General features: G+C 49.9%; 1 protein-coding gene across 1 annotated transcript in view; it reads left to right on the forward strand.

The window, feature by feature from the left end:
- Positions 1-3539: 3539 nt before the first annotated feature.
- The window catches only part of LOC121099001 (acid-sensing ion channel 2-like), a 41945-nt gene continuing 18326 nt past the window's right edge, over positions 3540-27158 (forward strand). The window contains exon 1 of the mRNA XM_040617580.1: positions 3540-4330. Within this exon, the coding sequence (XP_040473514.1) occupies positions 3767-4330 (564 nt within the window). The 5' untranslated portion in view covers positions 3540-3766. The remainder of the gene's footprint in view (positions 4331-27158) is intronic.

Raw genomic sequence — 27158 nt, forward strand, 5'->3', positions numbered from 1 at the left:
GACGTGCTTCTGGGAGGGCATCGATGGCGCTGTGGAAGCAGAGGGGCTCACACAGGGTGGGGGGACCCCTCTCCATCTCCTTTCCCTCCCCAAACCAACCCATTTCCCAGGGATTCAGGACTGGGATCCCTCACCCTGAGCAGTGCAGCGTGGGCTGGAGACACAAGAGGGCAGGCACAGGCTGCGCAAACCAGAGGGGGCTCCGGCTCTGCTCCCTCTACCCCCACCACCCTGCCCTGCTGCCCCCTCCACCTCTGCCAGGGGGGAAAAAGGGATTTTCCTGAGGATTGTCTTCTGGCCCTGCCCGCCTCTTCTGTCCTTCTTTCTGAAGGAGATATGAAGCAGCGAGGTCTGTGAAGAACATTATGGGGCTACGAGCACCCAAAGCAGCTGCTTCACCCCCCAGGGGCGCGCTGCCATTCCCTGGGCACCCCCAAGGAAGGGGGAAGCAGGTCTCCTTGGCTGGGCTCTGCATCTCAGGGGCTTTTATGGGACCAGCCAGGCTCTTCACCCGTACCATGCACGCCCACCTGCAGAGAGGCTGTTTGCAGGGGTGGCAAAAAGTGCTAACAGCCCTCACCATCCCTGACAGCCCATCACCCCCTCCTGCCTGGTGCACCCTGGAGCGCATCCCAAGAGCTGCTCTCCTTGGCTTTCAGGGCACCCTGGGCACAACCCGAGGCACCGGTGCTCACCAGCGAGCATCTTCCTCCCTGGTTTGCCCCCAGCCCCACGGGCAGCGGAGCTGGCGAGCCGGTGCCAGGCAGCACTGCTGGGCACGGTGCTTCTTCCTCCAGCCAAAGCGCTCTGCACGGTTAAGTAATAAAAGGCAGCAGATGGTAGATGGTATGAATTACAGAAAACAGGATTGTAAAGGCAGCGCGCGTGGTGAACGAATGAAAGCATTAACGCACCAAGCCAAATAACGCAGATGAAGGGGGAAGAGGAAGATTTGCAGATGGGTTGATCATGGGTGGGAAAGGGAGCCCATTCCTGCCAGGAAATTTTTAGAGGGGGAAGGGTCTTGCCCCCAGCTGCGGGGAGCTGGTGAGCACAAGGGTAGACAGGCAGCCAGGTCTGGAGCCCAGAAGCGAGAGTGCTGTGGCCTCGCTGTCCTCAGCTGCTTTAATTCTGGCTCACAGGTTGCTTGGGTCTACTCGTGCTCTTCTCCACCCCTCCTGGAAAGGGCATAACAAGATGCAGGTGGTTTGTAAGGACTCACCTTGGCTGAACTTCGGCTTGATAAAGAAGGGGCACAGCTCTGCTTAGCCCTAAATGGGCTTGAGCTGAGAGCCTGGCTTTTAGGCACGAGCAGACACAGGAGGAGGGAACCGGTTTTGGTTGGGGTTTTTTTTTTGGGTTTTTTTTTTTGTGTGTGTGTTTTTTGGTTTTTTTGTTTGGGTTTTTTTTTGTTTGTTTGTTTTGTTTTTTGCATTTTGAGGCTGATGTGGATTTGTATACAGAGGAACCCAGCTCCTGGCAGCAGCTCCTGCTCCCCTGTACCCCAGCTGTCTGTGAGCACTGGTTGTGCTCTTGGTGCAGTCTTGGTACCTCCTGGCTGTGGAGAGAGGGTTCGGCTTTGGGGCAGCAGGAAAGACCTATCGGGAAATACAGCTGCTGGCTGCATTGCAAGCTTGCTGGCTGGCTGCTTGTGAGTCATTTGTCTTCTCTGCCTCAGTTTCCCTGGTGTAAAATGGAGAAGCAGCATTGCACTGCCATGTACCGGTGCTGGGATGAGGAGCTCAGCACCAGGTACTGCCATAGGATCACCTGTGCTGGGGGATGCTGCAGCAGGGCTCGCCTTTGGCTGCTGGGGCCAAATGTGGCTCTGGAGGTAGCAAAAGCTGAAACTACCTCATCTCTGGGTGAAAACCATCAGGGGGAGGACAAAGTGGCTCATGGCCAGGGGACAAGGGAATCGGGGGTCTGTCAGGGGAGGTGAAGCACCTGAAGAGCTGAAGGGGCTAAAGGGTGCAAATTGCAATGGCTCTTGCAGGGTTTGCTCTGATGATAACAGCACTTGGGGTTATAAATTCAAACCCTGGGGCTCATTTTATTCCAGGTAATATTTAAATTTGTCCTCTACCTCACAGGCAGCTGAAAGTGGCTAGGCATTGCCCCATGGACACTGACAGGCTCTGTCTGTGCTGTGACCCTCTGCTCCCACCTCATCCAAGCTGGGAAAGTCACCTCTGGGTGCTACCGTGGCCCCTGGGACCCTCACCTGCTGTAGTGCTGGGTGTTGTACAGAGGCAGAAACTGTTTTTATATTCTGGATCTGAACAAAAGCAGGCAAAACCACTGCTGTGCACCAAGGCAATATGGAGGGGAGTTACTCCAGACTCTGTTCAGACCCCGGTACCTTTCATCTCTGGGCTGAACCCTGCCCATTCCCACCTCCTGCAGCATGCATTAAGGACGCGCTCATCTATGGAGGCATCATTACAGGATTTTGCAGCATCTCCAGGGTAGGAAACCTTTCCCAGTTTGCCTCCCTCCCCTCCTCCTCCTTCCAAACCTCCTGGCTGAATGCACATCTCGGAGCGCCTTCCCCAAACACATCCATCACAGCTGCCTCTCGGCAGCAAACAAAACATCTGGCAATCGCGCTGGCCGAAAGTCTTCCGAGGTGGGTTGAGGCAGGGGGCGACCAGGAACTGCTCGGCACAGCCCCCCCAGCCCCCCAAGGCATGGCTGCTCAGACTCACCCCCCAGGGAGAAGCCAGGGGTCTCCCATGGTGGCCCCCTCTCCCTGCCCTCCCCGGGCTCTTGCCCCGCTGTGGGGCTCCAGATCAATGCGTGACTCACGGCTCTCAGCGCTTCGCCCTGTCAAGAGTCCTGAAGTGAAGGGAGAGAGAGAAGAGACGAGAGATGCTGCAGCCCCTCTCCTCCCGCTGCCTCTCCCCACTGAGTCTTGTCCTGTCTGATTTTTTTGCTCTGAGCTGCTGTGTGGCAGAGGAGAGGCTTCACGCTATCGCTCTCTCCTCTGCTCTGCGTGTGTGTGTGCCTGGAGTTGAGCAGCAATTTTTTTTCCTCTTTTTTTTTTTTTTTTTTTTTTTTTTCAGCCTTTCCCTCCCTCTTTTCCTCTCCTACTTCTGCTGAATTAGCTGCCCACCTCTCCCTGAGAGAAGCCCTTGGAAATAACACCGGCAGCACGGGGTGGGTTTTTTGGGGTGGTGGTATTTCTTCAAGCCCTGCCCAAAATGGAAGGGTGGGGAGGAGGAGAGATGTCTAAATCCAGCAGCTCGCATCCCTGGAGCACAGAGAGCATCACCCGATCGGTCTGAAAGCCCCGCTGCTGTGCAAGACATCAGCTCCGGGAAGCTGCATCCTTGGGCTTTCCGCACTAGTTAACAGCCTGCGAGCTGCCTCGACTTGTTTTAAGCTCTCTCACTTCATCTCATCTTCCTTCGGTGTGTGTGTGTGTGTAGGGGGAGGACTTTATTTCCATTGGCTCGGCTTTGCCTGCCCACCCACATCTCTTCCACATCACCTTGGTGTCTCCCTAAATAAAACCAGCCCTTCTTATCGCACCGAGGAAATCAAGAGCCAGAGTTTGAATGGATTTTATATAAATATTTACCCCGCCGAAGCTACTGCTGAGCTTGTGGGATAAACTCGCAGCAGCTGGCCTGAGACTCTCCTTCTATCTCCCGCCCCTGAGAGGGTTTAATTACTTTCGAGAGGGGAGGGGAGAGATCCAGAGCCCAGTTCCAGCTACAGACTGACCCAAAAAGCAGTGCCAGGATTTAACTAACTGTCCCTGATGGATCTGAAGGACAGCACCAGCGAGGACAGCATGGGCAGCCTGCAGCCTTCCAGCATCCAGATTTTTGCCAACACCTCCACGCTCCACGGGATCCGTCACGTCTTCGTCTACGGGCCGGTGACCATCCGGCGCCTGCTCTGGACCTTGGCCTTTGTGGGCTCGCTGGGTCTCCTCCTGGTGGAGAGCTCGGACCGGGTGGCTTTCTACTTCTCCTACCAGCACGTGACCAAAGTGGACGAGGTCGTGGCTAACAGCCTGGTCTTCCCCGCCGTCACCATCTGTAACCTCAACGAGTTTCGCTTCTCCCGGCTCACCACCAACGACCTGTACCACGCTGGGGAGCTCCTGGCTCTGCTTGATGTCAACCTGCAGATCCCAAACCCTCACCTGGCTGACCCAGCCGTCTTAGCCATCCTCCAAGAAAAGGCCAACTTTAAGCAGTATAAACCAAAAGTTTTCAACATGCAGGAGTTCCTGGCACGGGTTGGCCACGACCTGAAGGATATGATGCTGTACTGCAAATTCAAAGGCCAAGAGTGCAACCATGAGGACTTCAAAACTGTGAGTATGAGCAGACACTCTGCTTTTCCCTTCTCTGGGTGTGTGGACGGCGGCGGTGTTGCAGGACCAGGACAACACCGGAGGTCACTGGCCCACCCGCGTGGGCACGGTGCAATGAGTGAATGGTGTCTGCTGGGCTCTGGCACGGCTGAGGAGGAGGAGGAGGCAGCCTGTTGAGTTGAAGTTTGTTTGCTGGAGTCCTGCTGGGGGGTTATGTGGGGCCAGCCCTGCAAGGGGCTCGCAGCAGGTCCAGCCTCCATCCTGCATAAGGCCCACAGCTGCTTGGTGTCAGAGCAGGGCATCAGACGGGCCCTGCTGAGCATCAGAGGGGGCTTGGGGGTCTCTTGTTATGGCTAGTGAATGTTAGCCGGCTGAAGAAAGTAGAGGGGGCTGGAAAGAGGCCAGCAAGAAAGGCAGGCGCTCGGGGATGGTCTGAGTGATGTCCATTAGCCAGTTGTATTTCCCCGGGTGTTTGTAGCCTCGCTGAAATCGTGTGTATTGGGTCTGAGACCCAATGCATCGTGGAAGGGGAAAATTTTCTGCTTGTTCCTGGTGGTCACGGTTCATAAATCCTAGTTTGCTGCACGGTGTGGGCACCAGCTGGGTCCCTTCCTGGTGGTGTGTTAGACAGAAGGGGGGAGGGAAGGAGAAGAAGAGGAAAAGAAATGAGGCTCAGCACTGCTCCCAGGCTGGCGGGGAGGTGGAGCGAGCTGCTTAGCCTGAGGATCCTGGAGGAAGCAGACGCTGCTCAGTTTACAGCTTCTGGCTGACACCCTGATGGCAGTGCAGGCTGGCCTGGATAGTTTGGCTGGCAAAAAGCATCAGCTTAAAATAAAAATAAAAAGTAGGTTGCCTGGCAGCAGTGATGCCCCCTGTGTGCTGCTGGGGCGGTGAGGGGGCTGGGCTGGGCGAGCGGCTGTAGAGGGGTCTGCACCCCGCAGGCTGGTGGCTTGGGTCACATCCTGGCAGAGATGTGGGGGTGCTGGCTGGGGACTGGGCTGAGTTGCCCTTTGCTCGCAGGCCACGCTGGCCAGTCCCTTTGCACCAACTGTGCTGGCCGGGGGGGTCGGGAATCCTGGAGTCAGCAACGCTGCAGCTTTCAGGCGGTTGTTTCTCTGGGAGCGACGCTGCTTGTTCTGCTCACTGCTCTACGTCCTGCACGGACAGGCAGGTGCCATGGCAGGTTTTGTGGTGGTCTGGTTTGTCAACAGAGGAGCTTCGTCTGTTTTTAGGAGATGGGAATATTTTCTTGCTCTGTTGCTTTTGGATCTCCCAGCAAATCAGCCCAACCGACTCATGCTACAAAGTCATTGCCATCACCCGGACTGTGCTCTCCTTAAATGTCTGAGCAGGAATATATACTTTTATGTCTCAGTTATTGCCTGTGCATAATCCTGATGCCTTGCCCATTTCAAACTGGATATCCAGGCAAACTGCTCCTTTGCTTCTGCTCCCTGGGCAGGTCTGAGCAGAGGCTGGGTCATAAGAGTCGTAGGAAGGTAGCAAGAAAGTCACTAGGAGAAGAGCTGGCTAAAGAAAAGCCGTGTGTGACTAAGTCTGGAGAATGGGATAGAAAAGGAGCAATGCACGCAAGTCCAGGGGACAGGAGAGTTGGGGGGAGGACATATCCCAACAGGGTGGACAGGCGTCCCCCTAACCCTAGTGAGGGTGCGAGGAGAGGGAAGTTTTCTGCCGGGGGGCTTCCTGATCGTTCACTAAACACCAGCCAAAAGCAAAAGCCCCCCAGCCAGCAAGGAAACAGCATGTTCAAAACATCTGCAGGACTTAAAAAAGCAGGTCCTGTTCTCAGATAAGACAGGAGCTCTTGGCAGCCTCCCTGGAACATAATGGGGTGTCATCTCCTTGGCCATTTAGTTTTTTGAGGCAGCTGCTTTTAAAACAATGATTTTGATTTTGATTTTTTCCGTGAGGGATACAGTAGTTTCCAGAAAGACTAAACATTCCCGGTCTGCTGAATAAATCCTTGCTCTGCTAAAGCAGGTTAGGGCCAGCTAGAAACACGGTATTACAGACTGACGGCGCTTGTCCTTGTCAAAGTACTGTAGAGATCCAGCAACAGGGTGTGAAATACTTCAGCCCACGCTGCCAAGCAGCCCCTAGCTGATGCTGCAGACCCCTTCCCGGTACTGCCCGCGGTGCCTCTAACAGAGCCAAGTGTTCCAGGCTCACCGACTCCAGGTGGTCCCCTAGGTTACGGCAATCCAGGGAGCATCCGTCAAAAGGGACGCAACACCCCTGTTTTCCTTCCAGATTTTAGCTCTCAGAGATAAAAGGCAGCAAAAAGGGCTTGAAAGATGAGTAGGTCGTTCCACAGGGAGCATGCTGTAAAGGTCTTTGAACTGCCTCCGGGCTGAATCAGAACCTCATGTCCTGGATGAATTTTGCATTTAATCACCAACGACCTGTTGCAACTGCATATAGGCTGACAGCCCATCCATCCTGCTGCATTACCCCTTGGAGAAGGAGGAGAAGCAGCATCTCTGAAGCCTGGTTCCTATCCTGTCAGGAAGCAGAGGGTGTAAACCCCAGAGCAGTGTTGTAATACGTCATCGTGGTGAACAACTCCGGCTCTGTTTCTGTACTCCCCAAATTCATGCACCTGGGAGCAGAAGAGGCAGGAGTTTTGCAGTGGGAGGCCGCATCAAAGCGGTTAGCTCTGTGCCAAGGCACTGCTGGAGAAGTTAGGGCAGTGTTGCCGGCTTGGGCAGTGGTCCCTTTGGATGCAGAGGGGGGTGTTGTGTGCGGCGTGTCCCCTGAACAATGCACAGGTTGCTTTTGCCACCTGGGAAAGCAGAAGCCGCAATGGCAGCGTCCTGGCATTTCAAAAATGTGACTTTACCCTCCTTCCTCCTCTGCTTCCCCGCTTCAGTTCTCTGTCACTCCTTTATTAACAGGATTTGAGCTGTGCTTTCCTTACACTCCCTGTCCCTTCTCCCCAGGATAATGTCTAATGCTTCTCAGACGTTTCCTCATATTATGGTCTGCTCTGAGGAGCAAGTCCCCTAAGCTTTCCTGCAGAGATACATCCGAAGGGAACAGCAAGGTCCTCGCAGAGCATGTGCAGATTCCTGAGCTGGCATGGCGATGTGCTGAGCAGCAGATAAGATAATGCAGACCTCTGCTGTAGGCAAAGCAATGAAGAATAGAAAACTGGCAGAACACCAACAGGCTTTAGCAAACCCATTCCCTTCCCTTCAAGTGTTTGGAGGAGGGAAACCTGATAACAGCAGCAGCCGAGGAAATCCCCTCCTTTTTTTCTGCATTGCTCCTCCCAGGAGGTCTCGGTTGAAAATGACCTCGCAGATGGCATTTTTCGGGAGAAGCTGTGCTCACGCTGCTTGACAAGACATTAAGGTCATCCCATCCTACTGCTGCTGAGCGCGGTAAAGCTGTGGCTTGTCAGCCCTAGACACATGGCTGGGATTTTCGGGGGATGGCTGTGGGTGTGCTGGAGCAAAGCCTCTTCCCTGGCCTGGTGGTGTGGTTTGTGCTCCTGTGCTGCTCCAGCATGGGATGAACTGGGCAATGGCAGGGGATTGATTTGTGCGTGTGGCACAGCAAATGCATGGGGCGGGCAGCAGGGGAGAAAAGCCTATGAAAACCCTTTCAGCCCATGGGGTAAATGTAGAATGACTGATGGGATGAACTGGGAGCAGATACAGAGAATATGAGCAGCCAGGGGAACGGGCTACATCAGTCCCACCTGGCTGAGACAATTAGCCCCAGCAGGCGAGCCCAGCCAGAGGTGCTCAGCTGGTGGCAGTGGGTGTGCGTCCTGGTGTACGAGCGTGTTTTTCAGTTGGGTCATTTGCTAAATGGAATGTGTAGCGTGTGCTTCCTCGCACATCCAATTCATTTCAGAGGTAACACAATAACTTAGATTGAGCCTGCTATGCCTTAGTTGCCAGATGTCTATTTATTTTCAGTGGCCATGACAATCAAAGGATATAACTCATTTATTTTCAATACACATGCCTACTGACAGTGTCCGCATAATGGAGAGTATCTCATGTGAATATTCCTATTTTGAGACACAAGTTTCTGTCAATCTATCTGTCTTTTTCCATGCATTTTTTTTTCTCCCATTCTCTCGTGTGCCCGTGAGGCCAGCATTTAGTAAATAGCTTTTTCTTTTTGGGCTAATTAGTCCATTCTCATCTCCTATGATGCAATTTCTACTTCCATCAAGGAAAAAAACCACCAGGGTGATAGCTGCTGGATTTGGAAAAACATTACTTCTTTCTTTTTAACATTTTTTGTGTGGGAAATTGTGACTTTTTCCAAAGTTTGCTCCAGGATCTGAGATGCCCTAATGAGATCTGCAGTTCTGTGATACCTTTTACACGAATAGATGGTTCTTCCACTAGGAGACCACATCCTTGCACAGCCTTCCCAGTCTGCACAATAACATCGGGAGTTTGCCCGGGCTGTTGCATTCCAGCGCGTGGGCTTTGGCACGGGAGGCAGCGCAGGGGCAGCGTGTTGCTGTTGGTGGTTTCTTGGCTGGGTGTCTGAAATGAAGTGCGTTGTTCCTGGGTCACGTATCTTGGCTGACACCCAAACCATGCCCTTGAGAAATGCAGACCTTTGTCCTACCCAGCGTTTGGCTACACAAAGTTTCTCTCTCCCTTAAGCATTTAGCTGTAAAATGAGCGTGGTGGTGCTTCCCCGTGGTGCTGGTGGGGTTCGTATTTCCTTTATTTATTACAAAATGGTAGGATAATGCTTTAAAATTCACCGGAAAGTTTCATGGGATGATGCCATTTGGGATGAACATCTCTTCATGAAAAAAAACTTCCTGGGTCTTGAATGGTTACTGGAGTTAAAATCTAATGAAGAGAAGGCCGTAGAACTTTGGTGGGGTCTTTTCATGGCAAACCCAGTTTTAAGCCCTTTAATCTGAAAATATTCACCCTGGGTGAAACAGCTCCCATAGGATAGAGCCTTCAGAAGTGTGGCTGCAGCTCACTTACTTGGGACATTGGTGCTCTACATCTGAGGCATCAGTCTGACTCAAGACCTGAGCAGCACACTGATGAACTCTTCTTTAATTTTCTTCTAAAAGATCTGTGGTTTTGTTCTGGTTTGAGCCATTTCTTCAGCAGTCACACTCCCATCCCTCACTAGGGGTTTGAGATGGCAAATAATCTAAAGATCTGCGATATCTCAGAAACGTTCACAGCCAAAGTATTAGGGACAGCGAGAGATCAGAGGGTTTTGAATGCAAAGGGAGATGAGGCACAAGGAGGGCGGTGGAGGATGAAAGGCAAAGCATTTCGTGTGTGAGAGCCAGCTGTGGGCTCAGCCTCCCCTTGCCCGTGGCCTCGGCTTATGCCATGCACCTGGCCACTTCGTTGGAAGGAGCGCAAGAACCACTCTTGTCTTCTAAGTGATTCCCATTCATCACAGTCATTCATCAGGAGGCCAAGGCAGAGCTCCTCTGTCCCCCCCATCCGCACCACATCTGCCAAGGGATCTGCACTCCAAAGAGCATCTGGAGCTGCAGCAAAGTGCAAACGCTGCCTTTGAGATGAGGAAGAAATGCTGAGCAAGAGGATGTCATTAGAGCTGCAAGGACAGAGCTGATGTTTGGGGGCTGCAAGACTTTATCAGAATTTTCCTGGGAATTACATGAGGCTTTCCTTTGCCTTGGAAGTACCTCCGAGTCCAGCTTCTTGCACCTCAACTCTCCTACCTGTAAAATGGGGGGGGAATAGCCTTTCTCCCAGAGAGGCACTGAGAAGTGCTAGAAAGCTGTTGGGGGGGGCAAGGTTGTAAAAAAACAGAGAACAAGGATGATAAATGTCTTCCAGCCACCATGACCTGGTGCCTCCTCAGCCCATGGCTGTCCACAGCCAACAGGTTTCATCTCACAGGGTCTCTTTGACAACTGGTCTTGGAAGGGGGTCTCCTGGGTACAGCTTTCTGTCTGCGGTGGGTGAAGGGTGAAAGCGTTCAAAAGTACTTGTGCTTTTTCTATATGAGCCAGACTTAAATCTAGTCATGCTCAAAACTGTAAGTGAATGCCAGGAAAGACAAGGAATGTATAAAAAAACCAGCATAGTTTCCATCTGGACAGGTAAATTGGGACAACACGTCTTGTCCTGAGCTTCTTCCATACACCTTATGCAAGTGTCCCTTGGAGACTTCTTGACAAATGATAAATAACCTTCTCCCAGATGTTCCCTCTTGCAGAATCCTGGTGCTTTTCTGACCAAGTGCAGTGATGCCCTGTGAAAAAGCATGATGTGACTGCTGTAAGCCACTCTGAGCGTTTGATCTAAACACTCCTTGCAAGGTCCTGACCACTATGGTTCAATGTCCATGATCCCCATGGAAGAAATGGGCAAAAGTCAAAACCAGTCGTCATAAAAAGAAGTAGGAGTTCTCACTTGATTAAAGGAGAAAACAGGTCTGGCTTCAGTGATGGCCTGGGTGGCCTCCTGAGGTCCCTTCCAACCTGGATTATTTTAAGTTTCTATAATAAAAAGCAGTTGCACACCTGCTGGGTCTTATCCCCTTTTGCTGTTTTGGGGGGAGACTAATTTTTTTCATAGAATTCCAGAATGGTTTGGGTTAGAAGGGACCTTAAAGACCATCTTGTTCCATCCCCCTGCCATGGGCAGGGGCACCTTCCACTGGACTAGGTCACTCCAAGCCCCATCCAACCTGGCCTGGGACACTTCCAGGGATGGGGCATCCACAGCTCCTCTGGGCAGCCTGTGCCAGCGCCTCAGCACCCTCGCAGTGAGGAATTTCTTCCCAATAGCTAATCTGCATCTCCCCTGTTTCAGTGGAAAGCCATTCCCCTTTGTCCTATCACTGCATGCCCTTGTACAAAGTCCTTCTCTAGCTTTCTTGTTGGCCCCTTTAGGTGCTGGAAGGTGCTATAAAGTCTCCCCAGAGCCTTCTCTTCTGCAGGCTGAACAACCCCAGCTCTTTCAGTGTGTCTTCACAGGAGAGGCGTTTCAGCCCTCTGACCATCTTTGTTGATCTTGCTCCAACAGTTTTATGTCCTTCTCATGTTGGGGGCCTCAGAGCGGAGGCAGTGCTGCAGGTGGGGTCCCACCAGAGTGGAGTAAAAGGCAACAGTCCCCTCCCTCGTCCTGCTGGCCACGCTGCTGGTGATGCAGCCCAGGGCATGGTTGGCTTTCACACATGGTCAGCTCATGCTGAGCTTCCCATCAACCAACACCTCCAAGTCCTTTTTCCCAGGATGGCTCTCACTCCATTCTCCACCCAGCCTGGTTTTGTGCTTGGGATTGCCCTGACCCGTGTGCAGGACCTTGCACTTGTCCTTGTTGAACTTCATGAGGTTCTCATGGGCCCACATCTCAAGCCTGTCAAGGTCCCTCTGGGTGGCAACGCTTCCCTCCAGCATGTCGACCGCACCACACAGCTTGGTGTCATCGGCAAACTTGCTGAGGCTGCGCTCAATCCCACTGTCCATGTCACTGACAAAGGTTAAACAGCACTGGTCCAGATACCGAGCCCTGATGAGCACTGCTCATCACGGGTCTCCACTCATGTGTAATTCCCTGTCCACCTTCAATGCAAGCATGCAAGATCAGAGCCAGCTTTGGAAGATGGTTGCCTTCCCCGCTGAGCCTTGCATACAAGTTCGAGTTTGCGTTACTGACCTACAGAAAAAAATTGGCCTAAAATGCACAGTTGTTGACAACTCCGCACCGAGCATCTGAGGCAGTCGTGGTTCTGGTTCCATAATGAGCCCATCACAGTTTCTCTGAGCAAGCCCCTGTCCTTTTCCATCTCTGGAAACCACACACATTCACTTTAGAAGGAGGCAGCAGAGATTCCCTCAAAAAACACTCAAGTCCATCACTCAGCTCCTCTCGACTGAGAAATTGTGCCCCGCAGGTCCCGAGGAGTGCAGCTGGCTGCACAGCAGCAGGGGTGGCGAGGTCAGCTGAGGCATCTCCATCGCCTCCAGCAGGACCTGGCATCTGCGAGGCCCTCCAGCACCTTCAGGAAAGCATTTGTTAATGGGATTTGTACCTGGAGTGCTGGTTGGACTCAGCTTGGCTGGCGCAGCAGGATTATGCCCGAATTGGCTGTCAGGGGACATATGGTTGGTGTGCGGGTGATAAAGGACGATGTATCGCTCAGCTGCCATGGTAAGGTGGACCCAAGCAGGGTGCCAGCTGCATGTGTTGCTGCCGCAGCTATACTGACCATATAAAGTACTCAAAAATATATAGAAAGAATTTTGCCTGCTGGGCTGACATGAGCCTTCATGCAGTTTTCCGTAGGAAGAAGTCTTCGGGAAACCAGATCCATGAAACACTTTCTTGCCTAGAGACGAGCATAGCTGTGAGCTGGAGAATGCAGAGGGAGGAGAACACGAGCTGTGGCTATACGTGCAGGCTGCGAAAGTCAGTGGCTATTTTGCCACCTGCATCTTTTGGGAAGTTGAGAAAAAAAAACCCTTAATTGTCCTTGCTTTACTGAGGGAAAAGCATAACCTGAATGGTCTTCTAAAAGCTCGTTGGGGTTTCCAGACCTGTGAATAGCTGTGAGGAAACCTCTCAGGGATCACAAGCTCGACAAGCTAAGATGGAAAATAAGGTGGACATGTCTGACTTCGTCTGCCACAGATTAATCTATGAGACCAGCACCAGGCAAACAAAATTGCCCCTTGGAGGTAAAAGAGCCTGTGAGTCATTTAAGCAGATTGACAGCAGTATGCCCAGGGCCCATCAAGAAACAATTTCCATCCGGCCATGAATATTTACAACTGAAGCACATTCCATGATTTGAAGAAAAGCTGAATTGTTTTGATCATTTATTGCTGTTGAAGAAAGGATTTAGCCTGTGTGTTAAGTCAGGGAGCGTGAAGAGGTGAACGGTAATGGAAAATGCGCATGGATTTGCTCGGGGTGAGCTGGATGAAAGGAGTTTTAATCTGCACTTGGTTTGATTTCCAGAGAGGAGCCTGTGGCAGGGGAACCTGGACCATCAGGGCTGTCCCACCTGCAGTAGAGGTTGCTCAGTTGGTGGCTTCTGTCAGATGAGCCCCTTCTGCATTGTGATTTCCTCAGGGACTGGAATCTGAAAGAATATCAGGAGGGAAAAAGACCGAGCCAAACCTTATCTGCTCCTCGGGTGCTTCTTCAGATCAGTTTGACGTTGCGTGAGAAGGTCATTCCAGGCTCTGCCCAGGTAGTGAGAGCTTCACACGGAGCCTTCAGGCTTCCCTCTCAGTTGGTCTAAAGCTTGCTCAGATCTCACTTCCAGTGTGAGTTTGTTGGGAAACGGGGTTTGTCCTGAGGGAAACCGGCAGTTCTGAGTTTGTCCTCCTCCCGTATCTGAAAAAAAAACCCAACAACAAAACCAATCCAAACAGGTTAAGGGCCAAAACTTTTAGTGGGATGAAGTTTCACCTGCTTTATAAATCTGAATCTTCACGCTGCTGTTTCAACGATGTTGAAGACTGATATATAAATGAATGTAACATAAAGGTGGGCATGAAATTAAAAGAATTAAAAATGTGTTTGCCTTCTTTTTGTCATTGTTGGAGGAAGAAAGTCAGACCAGCCCATTCAGACATTTTCTTGTTTCATGTTTCACTCATGTTCTTCCCAAGCTTTCTGAAATCCCACGCTGGTGCAGAGGAGGACAGTCACGCAAGGACTTCACTTCATGGGGCTGAATCCCATAACAGTGAGTCAAACTGTTTGTTCACCTGAATGTTTGAGGGAAATTAACCTTAGGCCAAGAGAAGAGAATAAATAAACTCAAGCAAATGCTCTCCAGTGACTTAACTGCATGTACTATGAGCGGAATAATTTAAGGGCTCACATCTCTGCCCCCGTGACAGGTGACTGACTTCCCCCAGTTCAAATAGAAAATGATGAGCTGGAGCCCTGGCGCAGCAGCCGGGAGAGTGTCATTGTCATGTGGGATCACTCAATGGCAGGCAAGAAAACATCACTGCAGTATGCCATAGGCAGGAGAATAAAGGACTAAACTAATTGCAGAGGACAGTTAATGACCAGTGGGAGGAATTAATGTAAGCTTAACCCTTAATTAGCTAAACTTTCAGCAGCACACTCCACTGCTCCCTGGCACTAAAATGGATGGTAGAGGGAGAGAGGTGTCCACGAGAGCCTCTGTGTTCCTGCCACCACCAGCTGCAGTGCTTTGGGCGAGCAGCATGTGTGATCCATCTCTGCACACCATGCACGAAGCGGCAGCAGCGCTGTCACCTCGATAGAGTGATGGAAAAACCTGTGAGAGCTCGACAAGGATATCAGAGAGGCTTTGGTCTGACCTCACATGGGTGATAGAAGATGGGAGGGACCCTGTGCCATCTGGAAAGTGATGGTTTGGTGGAGGGGGGCCTTGGAATAGAACAGAAGTTTTGCCACCACCATGTTTCTTTTTCGCTGAAGAACGTTGCTGTGAATTCTGTCAGGAACTGCAGTTTTGGTTCATCATACCGCTGTTTTAATCTGGGCACACTGGTTGGATTACATCTCCCAGAACATAGCATGTCTCCTCTTTTGCTAGGGAGGTGATGGCTGGTTACAGCAGTCACAGTCCTGTTGTATGATTGGGTTGGGTTTTTTTGATGCATGTAATGTTTGAGGATTCTTTCTTTTTTTTAATGAAAAGAAACAAAGTATTTTCCCAGAAGGTTTTGTGAAAACTGCTGCAGCGGTAGCTTCTCAAACAGTATTCCCATCTAAACCAATCTTTATGTAAAAAGTTGGAACAGTTTTCATCAGTAGCGTGACGAGACAGGGGGTCGATATCATGCCCTCATTAAGGGAAGGAGTTTCTGTGCCAGATGTTAAGCTTCATACTTGTTGATTCAACTGCATTTTTCATACTCCACCCTGGCAATGAATCCCACAGCCACCATCCCTTCCACAGATGCTCCAGGAACACTCTAAGTGGCCATTAACTAATGCTAAATTATGACGGAGCATCTCCTGAAATACATGTGACATCCGCATGAATAACAAATGAATTTGTTTCTGTCAAGGCAAAGACAAGGCATTGCAGTTGAATTATTATGAGTGCCGTTTGCTGCTCTACACCGACCGCGACGAGCTCCTTATAGGGCGTGTGTAATTGCAGAGATGCAAATGACGGCGGAGGGATGCCCTGAGTGAGAAGATGCAATGGTATATATGGCTGTCAAGGATAAGCTGTGGGAGAAAGCAAGTCCCAGGATGAAAAAACAATCCTATTTCCATTGAACCTCAGCGGAGTTTGCCTCCTAAAGACATTAATGAGAGTGAGATCACGCTGTTAGCCCCCACAATTGCATCCATCCTGGAAAAATCCTTCTCATTATCACTTAGTACAAAAAGAAAGACCTTTAGAAGTCTGTCCTATGATGATGCCTCTGTACATCTGCACCTCTCCAGGGAAAAAGAGATCAAGGGGGAAAGGATTTTTCTAAGGTGTGCATGCATGGCACTAGAAACACATGCAAGGGCCTTCTATAGTGCTTATATGACTCTAAAGTTTCTAAAAACTGTTTCTCTGCTGGGTACATCAGTGTTCAGAAGCTTGTGCTACATCTCTGCTTCTGCTGGCACATGGTAGTGGGTTGAGCCTTAGCTCCCAGCTCCTCCTTCCCGGTCCGTGTGGTGCATCTTGGGGTGCGGTGCAGGGTGCGAAGTGGCAGGTTAAATGAGGTGGGGAAACAGGAACAGGGGCGAGCAGCTGAGGAAGTGGGAAGATGAGACAGAAATTGTAGAAAACTGTGTTTATGGTATGAGGAAGCAGAGCCCTGAGGCTGGCTCGAAGAAAAACAAATTCAGATCAGAAGCAAGCATGGGTTTTTGAAATACAGATTGATGAGCCTGGAATTGGTCTGAACATTTCCATTGCAAACTTTCCATCAGAAAATGCTTTCTGAATGAAAAAAAAAAATGCTTTCTTATAGTTACACTGACTGGGATGAGATTTCCCATGAGAAAAATGAAAGCTTTTTGTCTTAAAGCATTTCTATTTTCCATGAAGTTGATTAAAAAAAATAATAATCTCAGAGCAAAACATAATCTTGAAACCCTAGAATGTCTCATTAAATGGATATTCTGATTTTCAGCTAGTTCTGAATTCAGTAATGGAAAAAGTCACCCAGAGCTGGGGAACTTTCCACAACATGCAGCCTCCACACCTTGCACTTGTAGGTTAGGTGCACCCCAGGCTCTATTTTACACGGGGTTGGAGGGAAAACCTGGGATCACCTGATGTTAGGCAGGGCGAACCCCAAGTTACATACTCATATCTGCCTTTCCCTGAGTAGGGGGAATTCATACGCTGCTTTCAAACGAGTTCCAGGTTTCAGAGCAAGATGCTTTCTGATCGGCGATCCTCTGAGCTTTCTGGAGGCGGCTCAGGTTTAGCCTTATTTCCTGATAATAAAAGGTTTCAGCAATTTTATCTCGCTCTGAAAGAGCAGAAGTCTCAAAAAAACTTTGGTTTCTACAAGTTTCATCAAAACTGGCAGCTGGGACAGACTCAGACTCAAGCCCACCAAGGAAAAGCAGGGTCAACGATGGTATTATGCATTTTGTCTGACAGCAACCAGCTGTCCAACAAACATATGTGCCCCACTTTCTCCTAAAGCAGGCTGGCAGTGACAACACAGCTTACACTTCTCTGGCAGTACGGACAGCACAACAATGGAAAAATCAGTATGCACAGAGCTGTGCTACCCATGGGACATGGAGAAACCACCCAGGGGTAGATCTGCGTCCGTGTGAAAGTAGGTACATGGATGAGGATGTTACTGCCCCTGTTTTATTCTGCTTTTGCCTGGTGGGAGACCTAAGGAGCCTGGGACAGAGCAAGGAGAGGTTAGAAGACAAAATGCCTGCATCCTTTGGAAAAAAACCAACCAACTTCTTTAGTTCTTCAGTTTCAAGAACAATCTGTTTTATAGTGTGGGGTTTTTTTCCTGAATTATGTAAAGCATTCATCTCCCTCTTTGCATTTGCTGGAGAGACTTTCTTCTGCTGAGTGTGTGGGTCACTGCACATGCACATGCATGTCTCTACCTATAGATGCATGAATCAACCTGCTGGGAGCACAGGTTCTGCATCCCAGTTTTTTAACCACCACATTGTTGAGGAAGTCAGGGACACTCATGCTGGTTTATTATTCAGGCATGGCTTTGGAATACAGTGCTGTGTGTACAATATGGGCTACACAGGGGATCTGGGGGGGACCAGAGCCTCGTGGCATTGCGTGGTTTCTGCAATATAATGCCTGCACCCCATCTCTCAGAGAGCAAGTGGGAATGTGGAAGAGGGACTGGGAGAGTGGAGACATCCTTTTATTTTTAAGCAAAGGCCCAGACAAATGGCATCAATCTCATTCTTCCCTCCTGAGCTTGGGAAAGGGCAGGAAAAGTACAAGTTTAAACCATTTGAACACCTCCCTTTGCTGGGCTCTGCTATTCTGATTAGCTCCCAACCATCCTGGTGTGGCTTCTTTTGCCCTTGAGGCTCATGGCTCTCCAGGAGAGGTGGGAAAAGGCAAAGAGCTCCTGTATGGAGCCCTCCAGCCTTGCTCCCGCTGTGCCCTCTGCTCTGCCTCGCAAGCAGGAGGCTGTGAGCAGCAATACTGCTTCTTCGCTGCACCACCAGGGTTATCCATCTGGTCCCATCACGTCCGTGGCGGTAGCGCTCAGCCTCCAGCCTGAAGGGAGCCAGCAGCTGATTTCCTTGGGAAGAAAGCAGGGATGCTGCTGTTCCGCCCCATGGCATGCACAGGACAGGCGGCGTGGGTGGGAGCTGCCCTGCCCACCCCCTCCCAGGGACCAGACACTCTCCATTATATCCATCACCAAAGATGAAGTGCATATGGACATGCTGGAGAGGATGAGGAGAAGACGCCAAAATCCATATAGAGGTGATGCTGCTTTGTTTCGCCAAGACCCGCTCCCAGCAGAGCGGATCTCCATGGAACTCCACGGAGTTCCCCCTCCCATCAAGCAGCTCTGCGTGTGCCTGATTCCCGGCAGCGGGAGCGGGTCGGCGGTGCAGCTGTGAGCCTGTCCTGCAGGATGAGGGATGCTCGAGCTGGCCCCAGCTTTGCATTGTGCTCCTCGAGTCATGGGTGGGAGCAGCCGCCTGCCCAGCTCTGAGCCCCCGCAACACCACATCCGTGTGGCCTTCGCACACCCCTGCTCATATCAATGGTAAAATTGTCTGCTCCTTGGGGTGAGGACTGCCTGCCCGGTTTATGTTTATTATTAAAGATTTATTTTTTAAATTGATTAAAAATTAAATAAGGAAGGCAATTTCTTTTAGCCTGCCTCAGAGAATGACACGGGTTGTGATTTTGTGCAGAGACAAGAACATCCATCATTCCCATTTGGAAGGAATTAAAACTAAATACATTTTTCTACAAATGTCTTCACGCAAAAAAACATTTTGATAGCCTTGCTTATTTGCAAGTCAGGTACACAGCGTACCTGAGCATCCACAGCTATTGCCAGCTCCGCATACCCCAGATAGCTTCTGCAAGTGCCTGCAGGCTAAACAGCATCCCTAACTAAACCGTCTGCCTCCCTTCCACTTTGGAATGCTGTTAAATGTGGAAGGATGCTTCTAAGCCTAAGATTACTCCTCCATTTCGTGTGCCGTTGGCTGTTTGTTGGTACAATTAATTGCAGCATATTTTCCTCCCATGTTTCAAACCAATCTGTAACAGTACCTCTTGCAGGGGGTTGAAGTCAAGCGCAGCTACCGCCGGTGAATTCACGTGGCAAACTATTTCTAGAGATCAAGCAAGGGCAGTTAAGTCACCAGGAACAGGGCAATGTGTTGTGCATTTATTTTCTTGCAGATCAGGTAGGTAGGTACGGAGTTCCCATTTGCAAAGTACTCTTGGAAGCTGGGGAAGAGGTGTACGTGAATTGTTAACACTGCTATTGTAGCTCGTGTATTCTGGTCCTTCCATGGTTTTTTCTGTCAGGAGGAGGAATAAATGCCTGAGCAGGTACGTTCTTGTAATTGCACTTGTCTTGCAGAAAAGACACGCACGCTTCCATTAAACACAATAAACCCAGAGAACAGCACGCAACTTCTGTGCCGAGAAAACCTTCGGTCTGCCCCTCCTCCGAGCTGTGTGGCCCAACAGCTCCAGCTCTCTGCAGTGTTTCACGGCCACGCTCAGAATAATTTCTCTTTGCTTTCTGTCCAGGCACATCCAGGCTTGAGATTTTCCAGCTATTGAGTGTGCAACCAGGGGTCCCCCTCAGGCCACATCCGAGCGATGTTTTTCAGCAAGATGTTGGCTCCTGTCTCACTGGATTGTTCAGGAGGGTGATGATTCAGTGATGCCGATGATGATTTTCTATCACTTATTACAGCAGTGATGCTCTAACCCCAAGTTTTATGCATGTGATGCTTGCTACTCATGGGGAAACCTGCATTCCTGAGATATCCATCTGGGCAGCCCCCCCAGGGAGGGGGTTGTGTCTTGCTCCTGAGTTGAGAGACAGTTTCCAGTAACCCCGCACTGGGTTTTTCTACCTACCCAGTGCAAGCTGGGAGAGGAAGGAAAGGCTGAGGGAAGGAGAGACTGCTGCTGGGAATATTCCCCGGGCTGGTGGGGATCAGGGAGGCTGCTGTCTCTGCTGTAGGTAGGCAAACGGCCACAGCAAAGGACATTCCCTAGGGACCATGCTGGAACGTTCAGCTCCTTTCTTGCAGGCACCAGGGAGTTGTCAGATGGTCCTTTGGACCATCTCGGACCAGCTTCGGACCAGCTTGCCCTGGATGTGGAGAGCAGGCTGGTGGCTGTGAGCTGGGCAGACCTTCTACCGGTGGAAGCAAAGGGCAGGTCTTTGGCTAGGTCCAAGGAGGAAGAGGAATCGTGTGCTCCTCTGCCTCACACAGCAAAAGCCGAACACAGCACAGCAGGATCAACATCAAGATTTTGCTGGAGTTACCACATTTTCCAGGGATGCGGGAATGGGTCCCCATGTGCAGAAACACGTGAATGCACCTTTGGGGGCCCAGGCTCTGCCCTTCGATGCCGGTTCCTTTCGGGATGTCTGTAGACTGTGTCCCTTTGTGCAGTACAGATGGCCACGGAAACACACAAGCAGAAGCACGTCTAACCGTGGCAGCTGATATTCTCCCAACCCTGAGGTCAACTGCCTGCTCTGCTGCCTGTGTGATCTGGGCTCTAAGAAAGGATTTGAATTCAAGGGAGTGAGGAACATTTCTATGAGCCTCCATTGCTGGAAATAATGCTTAGCTCTATTCTTTCGCTGTATTTTTCATTCCACACTGTCATAAAAAAATACTTCCATGCTGAATTTCATAGATTTTCTCCCTCCTTTACCAGTAACACAAAATTGTCTTCCTGTTTCTTTAAAATCCTGAGGTTTAGCAAGTAGGTAAATTATACTTCTTAAAATCCCAGCCCCAAATGGGAAGCAGATATTCCTTTCCTCTCAAGGAACCTTTCCTTTGACTTGTTATTTTGAGCTCCATCACGGTTGTCGCCATGCAATGGCAACTTTGTGGAAAAGGAGGCTAAGTGCTAAGGTTAAAACAGGTTCAAGCATAATCCAGAGTGCCCTTGGCAAAGACAGAAGTGTTTTACTGGGACTCATTCATCATTGCCTGACTGCTTAAAGTGGTGGAGTGGCTCATTACTGGTTTTATATGCCTTTATGAAAGCTGCAAAAGAGCCAAAGAGAAAAGTACCACTATTTTCCTCCCTTAACCCACACTCGACAGGGAACAATAATATTTAAGACCTCAGAGTGCAATGTAAAAGGTTTTTTCTTCAGAAACCAAATTCCCCTGCATGAGCCACCTGGAACAGCTCGGGCTCAGCTCCAGGGGAGGTTTCTCTTGGTTTGTGGAGTTACATCTACGACAGCATTTTGGAGCTGATAGTGGGGAGCTGCTATTGCCAGACCTGCCGTCATGAAACCACCGCCTGCCCTAAGCCCACTGGGAGCTTTTCGCTCGTCCATCCTGCCGAAGCTTTGTCCTCCCTGCGGGCTGGAGAAACCTTCAGCCGGGGCTGTAGACTCTGTGCTGTAGGGAAAGATTGCACCGTCACAGAGCATTACAAAAAATTTCTTTGAAAATCACAGATCTTGAACATCACTGAACAAAGAGACCTTCTTAGTGCTCCATCCCTGCCTATTTGTTTTGCACGTCGATCCCAGCTGATACATGCAGTGGCTCAGAGCACTCCACACCCGAGAGTTTTTGTGCAGGTATGTAAGCTACCAGAATGATAAGGCAGAGGTCTTGACTAGCTGTGTTTTTTTTAATTAAGCAGCTGTTTTAACTTCATGTACCTTGCCAAGGATCTTTGCAAAGCTGTTTCTTAGGGAGGTCAGCATCAGTGAACGCTAGTGGAGAGTGAACACTCAGTCTCATGCGTTCAAAAGCTGCCGAACCCAACCTGGAAGGTACAGAGAGACACTATGAGGGGGATTAAGGAAAAGAGGCACCTGTTCTAGAAGGGATGATTATGAGAATTTAGCTCATTTAAGCTGGCGAGGCAAAGGCTGAGCGAAGGGCCATGATTGCTCTGTGGAAAATACGTCTAGGGGATAAGCACTGAGAAGGAAACGAAGCTATTTCAGCTAAATGATGATGCTGGCTTTGGAGCAAATGGTACAAATTGGTCATAGATAACCTTATGCTGGAGGTTAGAAAGGTGTTTTTTTTAATTCTTGAAGGAATGAGATCCTGAAGTAACTGTTCAGCGGGAATAATGGGGATAAAAAGCCTAGCAGGTTTTAAAACAGGATCATCCCTCATGGATGGGATTATATGATGCGGTTGCCAGTAACAGAAGGCTGCGTTCAAGGACCTCTCCAATCTGATGCACACTGGAATTTTCCTTTACTGAAGGAATGGATCAGGTGTACACCTGGGTAGTGCGTGTTAGGCACATCTGATCTGGGTTCAGCAGTCGTGGGGTGCCTGGGAAACCTGGGAAAATATAGTCACGTCCTGGGAAGCTCTTTCCTCTCGGGTCAGAATTCACACAGCGTGAATTCTGTGTTTCTTGGATCATGGGAAGATTTTAATACACAGCTTGTCAGAGCTGGGAATTTTACTAACTCAGACCCTTTCTATGTCTGGATGGAGATACTAATATTTAATCCATCAGGATGCAAGTCCTTTGGGTGCTTAACTGTGTCCAGTGCCGTGTGACGATCCCACGTGGATGCTGAAGCAGCTTCTGTGGCTGAGGGTGTGCATGATGCTCGCTATGAGCATCCACCCAAAACATGAGTGCAAGGCAATCTGTGGTCTGACCATCTCTCAAACTTCCATGTTAATGTCCAGCTGAGGACATCCCTGAGTGTTATTCAGCATTTTCACCTTCAGGGGGTGGTTAGAACATCCTGGGGGGTTTGCTAATGGCCAACCTGACTGAAATCACGGCACTTGACATGGTGGGACTTTTGTTTATTATCTGTATTGATATAGCTTCTGTGACCCCCTGGAATGCTGTTGTATTAGACATCATACAAAGTCTCTCCTCTCTCTTGCTTAAAAATAATATAATCTTCTCTCTGAGTTAAGGCGTCTCTGAGCAGCAAGGGAGAAAAAGAGGGGAAAGCATCAGCTGGGTTGATTCTGACCAACAGCTTCCCAGTACTCATAACACAACAGAGAGAGAAACGGAAACCTTATTTGAAAAGACAATAATACACTCCCTCTGCAGAAACGAGTGAGTTGGTCTTGATTTTATCCACCTGGGAACTCTGATTATTGTCTCATGGAACAGAGCACCTGGTCCGTTATCCCATAAATAAGCGAGAGCGCCCGCGCCGTGTTTTTGTGGCAGAGCGTGGCTCCCCTGCGGGGTATGGGGGTGTGCTGCAGGGAAGGGAAGAAATTTGGAAGTTGGCCCTCAGGTTTCCTAGAGAAACAAGGCTGTGGGAGCAGTTAGAGAAACACTCACTGCGCCTGCCGGGGTTTCCCTCCCCTGGCTAGAAAGTGATTGTTGCTGCTATTCATTATTGCTGCACAGAAACGTTCAGGGGCAGAGCTGGAGCCACATCAGATGTGCCTTGCAGGGATGTGTGATGGGCTTAAATCGCAAATCAACTCCCTTGAAAGATGCGCTGCCCTGCCTGAAGGCATGGGGGAATGAGCTAGAGATCTGGCATCAAGTGACATGGGAATGCATTTAGGGCCAACCGAGGTCCAGATGTGGACCAATTAAGACTCATTTTCTGTTAACGTAGGGGATATTATCTAACAGATCTGGGGCTGGCATCCCAGCTTTGTGCTGAATGTGCAGTTCAACCTCCTTTCTTCTTGGTTTTAGTGCCAACACAGGGATTTTGCTCTGAGTCCATTTTGTCCCCTTTTAAATCCTAAATTTTGTGCTCAAAAGCTCTACTCAAAGCAAGGACGACAGTGACCCTGCTAACATCGCTTTGTCCTGCAGTCAGAGCTAGTACTACTGAAACCCTTCGGTGCTTTGCTAGATTCACCTCCGACCCATCTCCAGAGGGATTACTCTGATGTGAAGGAGAACTACGGATCAGGCTGGCCAGGTCTCAGACAGTCTTGCTGCAAGGGAGGGATGCTCTGCTTACCCAATGCAGCCAGCCAGGAGAGAGATGAAAAAGTAAATCTGTATGGGTGGTTTGGTACCAAGTACAGTGAAGCTGTTTGAATGGGTGGGGGTGGCTTTGCCAGAGCTCCCTTGGATGTGGAAATCACCCCTCCTGGTTGGCAGTAGGAGGTTTGTGCTGGTGAAAAAGCAGCAGGACAGAAGCATGAAGGATCTGCCCTAGCCTGCAGCTCAGCATCACCCCGGAGAGACGTGTCAGACCGGGATGTGAGAGTTTTCCATCTCTTGCTGTTGTGTTCCAAATCATTTGCTTTGACTGTGTGCATATGTTGTCAATTCACCAGCACCTTTACGCAGTCAGTTATAATTCACATTTGCTGTTTTTTAATGAATGTTTGTTCACTGGAGCATTTTCCAGGGAGTGTGCGTGGTGCACAGAGCCAGCCCACATCTTAGCAGCCTCCAACACAATCTAAGGAAAGGAATCAAGCTCAGAAAGAAATCAAGACTGTATTACATGACATACACCGCCTGCGGTGGTGGATAATGTTGACCCCGCTGAAATTCCCTTAAAATCCTAATGTAGTCTGTGTCACCGCCACACCGAAGCACCTCACTGTCTTCTGTTCCCGCTGCAAGGTTCGTTACCTGCGTTGCTGCTGCCATCATCCAGATGGAGAATGGAAGCAACCTGGGGTCTGCTTATTGCACGGTGATGAGAGGCCTTTGAGAAACACCCCAGATCTTCAGAAGGGTGTTGAAAGCCAGAAAGGAGAGAGAGAGAGAGAGCCAGGACTGAATGGGATCCTTGCAGAGATCCAGGACTCATGCAAAAAAGGGAATGGAATGCATGTGCTATGCGAGTACTTCAGAAGGCTGGGAGCCCAATGCACTTTGTTGATAGAGCAAGCAATGCAAATTCATAATTACTGTAGATAAACATGTTTGAGTTAATTACTTCTCCCATTTGATGGCTGTGCAAATGATGCAATGACTAATAGAGACTGCTTTCCTTTCTTGTTTGCTGTGAAAGCCAAGGCTGCAGCATGTGCTTGGGAAGGACGTGTCAGGAAAGCCAAGGAGCGGACAGAAGAGCAGATGTCAAAGTCAAGCAGCAATAAATCCTGCTGGGGCCATGAGCCTGTGACCAGGAAAGCGGACTTGGATTTCAGAAGCTTTCACTTCTCGCTCTTTGCCCTCAAATGCAGCAGCTGCTTGGACAAAACCAGCCTGGCTTTAAAGTAGGTCAGACTCTGCAGAACTGAAGTCATCTCAGGATGCTCAGGAGAAGCAGAAATACGTGTCAGTGTGACACCACTCCATACAGTGGCTTTACTAGAGTTGCTCTCTGTTTACTCTCCATTTACTGATCCATGTGATTCAAACGGTGGCTGTAACACAGAAGAAATGCTGCATCCAGCTGGGACAAGCCATGGGTCACAAATCCCACCTGGAGGGACAGACTCCAGAAGAGCCCAGGGCAAGAGAAACACAGAAATAGAGGTTCAAATTCTCAGGCTGCTTCCAAAAAAATGGACTTGGAGAAGCACCAGCATCCTGAGCACCTTTTTAGCAAATTTGTGGTTCCCAAAACCTAGTTATCCGTTCGGACTCTATTGCCTCATCAAGTAATCCCAGATTTTTTTGGATAGTCTGTCAGCAGTCCAGTTTGGACTGTTTTAATAGCATGAAGGCACCTTGGACACTTCTTTTAGGTCTCAGACACATAATTAGCAGTTCGGGGTTCTGAACAGCTTGTTAGCATTTTGGGAATCAGAAAGGCGACGCCAATGAATCACGATTTCAGGCACCTGCTCAGCAGCTGTGAGTTTTGGATCCCCCCTGCTAGCAGTCCCAGGGAGTTTCAAGCCTGTTTTCAGGGCAACATTCCCATTAGCCTGGAGAAAATTTCACGTTTTGTCTCCTGTCATCCCCCAGCAGCCAAACCCTTCTGCTCGGTTTCCCTGGGAGGCAGCAGCCCCCGGCACTGCGACTGCTGAGCTGCCATTTGCCCTGTTTGCTGCGTGCTCTAAAATCTGCGTTTAGTTGAACACATTAAGCCAATCTGTTTCCCAAACCCAGCTGCAACTAGAACCCTCCAGGGGAGCTTGGCAGCGCGGCCGATCTGCCACCGCTCGCCGGCAGCGCTCGGTGATGCGGGCTTTTGGGGAGGCAGCGAAGAGGGGCAGGGAGGAGGAGGAAGGTGTAAAAGCAGATCGGCACAGCACCTCTGAGCGACTCTCCTTCCTCCCAGCTGCCCACCCTTCAAGAGAAAGACAAAGAGAAGAGAAAAATAATATTTGCTGGCTCCCTGAGGAAGGCAAAGCTGAAGCAAACTTCATGTGAGGGACCTATGCATTATTTATGGCGCTCTGCGCTGTATGCTATCCCCCGCTGGATAAGCAAGTTTCCTTGTTCAGAGAAATGCTCTTAACAGACAGTTTAAACCCCAATCCCTCTTTTCTCCACCGAGCTGAGACTGTAGGATGTGAAAGTGTAGCTGCGGTCCCTTCACCTCCCCGGGGATTGCAGCCAGAAGGATTTGTCAGCCCAGCCGTGCATGGGATGCAGCCCCCCGGCCCCGGCGAGCGCATCGTCCCTGGGCAGGGATTGCTGTCGCTGCTCTCGCCAGCTCGGCTGGAGCCAGCAGAGCCCTGCTGAGCCAGGCAGCAATTAGCCCTGAGTTCTCCCTGTCTAGACAGGCCTTGGAAACGGTGCTTCTGAGTCAAGATCTTCCAGCTGGGGTCGGTTTGTTTCCCAGCCTCACCTGACGGCTTTCCCTGGAAATGCTGCTGCTTTGTGATGGGTTCCTGTCCTGCTGGACCAGAGCCCAGTCAAACCTGCTCTTCATAGTGTGCCACCACCAATCCGTGTTGTATCCCATCGTGGTGCATGCAAAATAAATCCGAATAAAAATCAGAGTGACTTGAAGGTAAGGCTGATGTGGGCTTGTTTGCATTTTACTTCTTTATTAACCATAAAATATGAAACTATATTACTACATGACAGGGGTTTATATTGTGTTATACTGGGCTTCATATATTATAAAGAGTTTGTATTAAATATGATTTTAGATAGCTTTCTATGCACATACATTATTAAGTGGATATTTAGTATAAGCTAAGTGGTTCTGTTATTATAAAATGCCATCAATATTTCCGTACAGCAACATGTTTAAAATGAAGGTGATTAAAGTGACAAGTTGGAACTGTCTGTTTTACCTGCCTAGAATAAAATACGTCAACAT

Source organism: Falco naumanni, chromosome 18 (assembly GCF_017639655.2).
Source record: "Falco naumanni isolate bFalNau1 chromosome 18, bFalNau1.pat, whole genome shotgun sequence".
In the NCBI taxonomy this organism is placed as follows: Eukaryota; Metazoa; Chordata; class Aves; order Falconiformes; family Falconidae; genus Falco; species Falco naumanni.